Below are 6000 nucleotides of genomic sequence, written 5' to 3' on the forward strand. Positions count from 1 at the left end.
TTTCTCTAAGCCACACCCCCTCCCAGTAGAGCACACCTCGCACCAGACCACCGCGCCTGCCACTAGCCGTACGCTGTCAACAGAAAACACCTCCTGTCGTCTAGCAGGCCGCCACTCCTGCCCTCTTTTCGATCATATATCCTGCTCACTATCCTAAATGCTGCACTCCTGGATAGACTTAATCGTCGACCCTCATTGTCCCGCCCTGCCCGTATGCACGTCTTGACTCTTCACCACACCTTTCAGGTTGAACATTTTAAGAAAGGTTACTCCTTTTATCCCTGAAGTTCTTCGTGGGTCAGTGGTGGCTTCATCCATTTTAGGGATCATAGATTACTGCAATGCTGCACTTCTGGCCCAACCTAATCACTATCTCAACAGGCTACACATTTTGCTAAACTCAGCGGCATGATTGGCTGCTGGACTACCCAAACACGTCCACATTTCCCCAGTGCCACAGAGCATTCGTTGACTCGCCGTAGAGAGTAGGATTATAATTAAAGTGCTATGCTTGATCCGTCAGGCTTACTATGGACAAAGTGCCTCCTACCTTTCGCGATAAGATCACCAGCTAAAAGCCTTCGTCCTGCACACCTTTGCCTTCTCGGTGTCTCCTGGATTCGGAAGGTGACGATGGGTGGCAGGGCTTTTTCTGTTGCTTCCCCAGTCTCTGGAAACCCCTTACGTTCTCTTTATGACTGATGTTACATCATCTGGACTCCGGAAAGCTTTAAAAACTTTCCTTTATCAAGGTTAGAAAGAAAAAAATGAAATTATCTTTCTTCCACCCTTCTTTTTACTTTCTTCTCCTCTTTTTTTCCCTTTCTTTCAGAGGTTTCTCGATAAAAGCAGCAGAATACCCTTGGGTCGCAGTGTCTACAAGCAATCATTGACATAACATAACCTCCTCAAACTAGACCTCCCACCAAGCACCACACTTACTTGCCCTTTCAGGCACTTTCTGCCAAGAAACAACTAACTTGTAATGCTCTTCGGCCACCAATCAGGCGTCTGCACATAATATCGTACCCAATACCACCCAAAATATGTTCGGCTCCGGGATCACATTTCCATGCCTGTAGACCACCTCTTCTGCCCCTCAAAACTGTAGGCTGCAACTCGTTCTGCCCTATAACAGGACTTCTGCCATTAGGCCATGCTGCTTGCCCTACAGCTAGCCTCCTTCCACTTGGTCCGGCTGCAAGGGAGTCGACCGCGTCACCCGTCGGTAGGCTACACTGTATGGTATTCCCGCCCCCTACAAGAAGACACCTGAATCCATTGAAGGACCTTTCATCTCATAGGGCCTCATTACACGGTAGGCGGTAGGGGTTTACCGGTACCGGTAAGGGCACCGGTACCGGTAAACCCCTACAGCCTTACTACGAGTTCCCTTTGTGGGACCCGACTTTAATGGCTGGTTTTACCAGCCGTTAAAGTAGGGTGCCGCAAAGGGACCTCGGAGCTAATTACGGTACCGCAATTTGCGGTACCGTAATTAGCACCTTCCCCATTCCCATTATGCCCTATGAGGGCAAAATGTGAATGGGGAAGAGCCTTGGTGAATGGGGAATTACCGCCCCCGCTCACCTTGGAGTAGGGCGGTAATTCCGCCATCCACCAAGGCGGACACAGTAAAATACCGGCGGCAACCATGGCGCTAATAGCGCCATGGTTACCGCCTACCGTGTAATGAGGCCCATAGACTACTCTTCCCAATGAGCACAAACTTCCTAGACCTTCCTGTCCACCAGCAGATATCTCAGTGCCGGCTGCACGTATGGATCCACTAGGGGGGTGGTTGGCCCCTTCAGGTCAGTGATTGCGCTTCTTGCCACTAGAATGCCCATTCAGTCTCTATCTACACCCCACCCCCTACTGTTAGGGAATGTTCTCTACCACTATATTAATCTACCTGCTGTTAGACCCCATCTAGTCCCTTACATTGCACCAAATGCCACTAACCATACCATCTACTACTAGACACATCTCACCGGAGATTTTAAGTAAATCTAGATGACCATGGATTGGCTGAATGATAGACCGCTGGGAGTGACCTCACCAGATCACCATTTTAGCCATTTGATAATAAGGTTTGCCCTTTCAGTGGGCCTTTCTTTAGCCCTGTATTTCACATGCATAAGTGGACAGGGAAATTCACCAGACTGCAATGTGCCATGTTGAACCAGTCACCACGTGATATGATATGATAGGTTATTTAAAATGCGCTTAATACCCAGAGATTTCTAAGCGCGGACCCGGGGATCGAACCTGTGGTGCTCCGTGTTGTCTTGCTTCCAAGGTGAGCACGTTGCCCCTGAGCTATCCTCCCGAGACGTGGGAGAAACTAACAGGGAAAGCCAGTCACAACCTGAACTTCTCCTTTGCAGATACTCTATTTGTTATGGTGTGTTCTATGCAGGTATTCCCAGACACTGACTGACTGACTGACTAACCAACCCACCCATTCACTCACTGAGGTCATTCTCCCACGCTGGAGGTTCTATTGATGCTGAGCTATAATCATGGGACAATTTTAACCACGCAGGTAGAACATTATGCACACACTTGATACGGATGGCACCGACACTCACCGAAGACACCTGCACAAGCGCTCAGTGGTTTTTTTTGGGCATAAAATCTTCAGGCATGAAGAAAATACCAATAGGAGGTACAGGGCCCTTTTGACTAAGGATTGCAGTGGAGCAAATTAGGAGATGCCCAGGTGTGTATCAGATTTGCTCCTGCCAACTCATGCACAGAGCCTGAAAGTGGGGTAAATCTGAGGCTGCAGCCAGAGGCTCAGGCACAAATGGGGCTCTCAGGTGTTCTAACGGGCACCTTGGAGAAGATTTGCTTATGGTCATCGCAGAGATGCTGTGCACATGCTCCAGGCACCTCCAGCTTTGCTTTACATGTAGGCTTTGCGACTCAGGTATAGGAAGATATTAGCTGCTTAGTGAATCTCCTCGTTTGCTGAAGTGAAAATCTTTCTGAATCGGGTCCATAGTGCCCTGTCAGCTACATCAGGAAATGTTTCTAAAAAACAAATTCATAATTCCATGGACCAATCAGAAATTCAGGTTGTCCAGTCAGAATCTTAAAGCCAAATCAGAATAATACACATTGTGAAATGTGGCAATCTGCGCCTGAATTACACGAGAAAGTCAGCAATGAGCAGTGTCCGTTATTCTCACTTCACCCAGTCAAGGGTTCTTTTGTCCTAATGTCCCTAACTCTGACTTGCAAAGGGCCACCTGGAAGAGGTGTCATCAGCCGTGTCCTGGGAAGATCCTCCTGGAGAAAATGCGAGCCTTTGTAGGTGGCCAATGAAGGCCCTAATAGAAGCAATGCCAGTGGGATAGTGACACCAACCCTGGGCAATGACTGTCCTTCTGTAACGCTTGTCCACGACCCATGAAAGTCTCCCCCCCCCCCAGCCTTGGTCAATAAAGGTCCCTCTAGAAAAGGTGGCCCCTGCCCTGCTCCATGAATGTCCCCCTGGAAGAGGTTTCCCATGCTCTGGCAGATGCCCGGCTTCTTGGATCAGATGTCACTAGGTCTGCCCTATGAGGTTCCTCCTCAGAAGGCGACATGGAACAATGGTCCCTGAAGTTCTCGCTGGAAGAGGTTCCACAACTTCCGCTCACAACCATCATCCGTAGCCAATTAAGCCTTCTGGAACATTTGGCTCCACCCCTAGCCCACAAAGGCCCCTCTGCAGAAGCAGCCCCCAGCCCTGATTCTGGTTTATAATCTCTGGAAAAGGATCCAGAATCCTTACTTAGGTCCATCTTTCTGGAGCAGGTGGCCATCCACTAGCCATGTCCTATGAACTTCAGCACTGCATGATTGGAACCCACCTGTGTATCCGTAGGACTCGCGAGGCGGGATGCCGAAGGAACTGCGGCGAAGGGAGCCGTGGTCCAGGGCCCTGGTGCTCTCCATCAGTGGTTCAAAGCAGCTGGGTTCGGCTGAGGAGTTGGGGCCAAACGCGCTGTAACGCTGCGAGGAGCGGTAGGTGGAGGAGGAACTGCGGGAGGACATGGCAACGATAGAGAGCCAGGAAGGGATGCAGTGAGAGGTATTGATAGGAAGATGCCAAGAGGTTTTACAGGAGAGAGATGGAAAGAAGTAGTGAGTGTAGGAGGTGGTAGATGGATTTAGAACAACAGGGGTGAAAATAGGGAGATGTGTAGAAGATGGCCAAGATAAGGGAGGGATTGAGAAAGGGATGGGGGAGATGTAGAGTGGTGGACAGAGGGAATTAAATGCAAATAAAGACACAAGTGGCAGATAGATGTGTGATGTATAAAGAGAAAAATAAATAGTAAATAGAAATGGGCCAGAGAGTAAGACAGAGAAGTGTGGGTGGAGAGAGGCTTTAGGAAAGAAAAGGAAGTCAACCAAAGAAATGCAAAGTGGAGGAAAATGGGACCGGGAGGGGTAAAGGAGAGAAAGGGATAAGAGTGGCGAAGAGAGAGAGGGAAAGCGACACCGATCCAGGGGAAGGCAAATACTAATGTAAAGCGACAGGAGGCTGCAGAGACGGGTAGAAGAGACGGGGAGGAAGGGAACAGGAGACTGAGAGGGGACTGCAGAAAGAGTAAATAGGAAACAGTGAGAAGACGGGTCTTGCGTGTCCGTCTCGCTGCCGCCGTGTGCTCCGGGGAAGGCGTCCCCAGAACAGAGCTATAGCGGCTGGTGGGTGTAGGGGGAGGGGGCGCTGCCTGGTACCCGGGGCCCAGAGATGCCCATACTTAGAGGTGGCACTCGGCAGACCCCTCTCCTCTTCACTAAGCCTCCATGAGACCGTAGGATAGGACTCCCAGGAATGCCAGATAAGGCCTCGCCGGGAGATAGGGCGAGTGGCCGCAGCAGTGAGAGGCAGGGGTGGGAGGGGGCCGGCCGCACACCACGGCTCCATGCATGCTTGTGTTTACATAGCGCTTTCTCCAAGTAGTGGGGTCACCTAGCTTGACATCACAAAAAGGCACAGTACACCCAGTGACACAGTACACTCAGGGCCATCTTAAGCACTTTTGGGGCCCTGGGCACGGGCATCTTTGGGGTCCACCTCCACCAAACCAAAGGAATTGAGTGTTTAAGAATGTCTGTCCTCCCCACCCCCGAAATGACAACCCATAGGTTGATATGCTGCCTCAAAGCTTTAAAAATAAATATGTTTACTCCCGTTAAGTCCCCTTACCCTCTTCCTTTTTGCTCTAATCAGAATGATACACAAATACCATTTGAAGGCCACCATTATCAGTTTAAGAAGATATTGCTTCTGTTCTAGCGTAGATTCAGGAGACTTTTTTATCAATAGAATCCAGGAAGGTATGTAGCCTGTAGTGTTAGTGCAGGACTGTATGTACACTTTTATTTATTTATTTATTTATTACATTTGTTATACGCCCAAACCCAGAGCTATCACGGCGTAGGTTAACGACAGCTCACGTATCTAGTTACAGTGAAGGATATCTCACACAAACAGTGGGTAAATAAAATTCATGCCAGGGTTAAGGGATAAGACATTAGATCTTAGGGAGCAGGTGAGAGTCAAATTGCAGAGAGTTGTCAAAACTATTGTCTGATCTGCAGGGAGGGTGTGGGGGGCTGGGGCTATGTTGCTGGCCCTAGTGGTGGATATTGTCTCCGCCTAGTATTTGTTGAAAAGCCAGGTATTTAGGATTTTTTTGAATCTCGAGTGGGATGGCTCATTTCTCAACGTTGATGGGAGGGAGTTCCAAGATTTTGGGGCTGAGACCTGAAAGCTACTCCCCCCTGCCCTCGTGAGTTTGAACCGCGGGACGCGGAGTTGGGAGCTGTTGTTGGATCTCAGTATTCTTGCCGAGGTATTCAGCATGACTGTGTTAGTGAGGTACATAGGAGCCGTCTTGGCTAGGCATTTGTGTGTGACACCAAGAAGTGTTTTGAAGAGTATTCTTGCCTTAATAGGCAGCCAGTGGACTTCCCTTCTGATCTTAGAGATATGGT

The 6000-nt window shown here is 49.4% G+C and overlaps 1 protein-coding gene across 1 annotated transcript in view; it reads right to left on the minus strand.

Annotated features, from left to right (window-relative positions):
• Nucleotides 1-4669, minus strand: part of LOC138493269 (heat shock protein beta-7-like) — a 60255-nt gene extending 55586 nt beyond the window's left edge. The window contains exon 1 of the mRNA XM_069620386.1: nt 3864-4669. Within this exon, the coding sequence (XP_069476487.1) occupies nt 3864-4047 (184 nt within the window). The 5' untranslated portion in view covers nt 4048-4669. The remainder of the gene's footprint in view (nt 1-3863) is intronic.
• Nucleotides 4670-6000: the final 1331 nt, after the last annotated feature.

Source organism: Ambystoma mexicanum, chromosome 10, assembly GCF_040938575.1.
Source record: "Ambystoma mexicanum isolate Mex_15411 chromosome 10, UKY_AmexF1_1, whole genome shotgun sequence".
NCBI classification, from domain to species: domain Eukaryota; kingdom Metazoa; phylum Chordata; class Amphibia; order Caudata; family Ambystomatidae; genus Ambystoma; species Ambystoma mexicanum.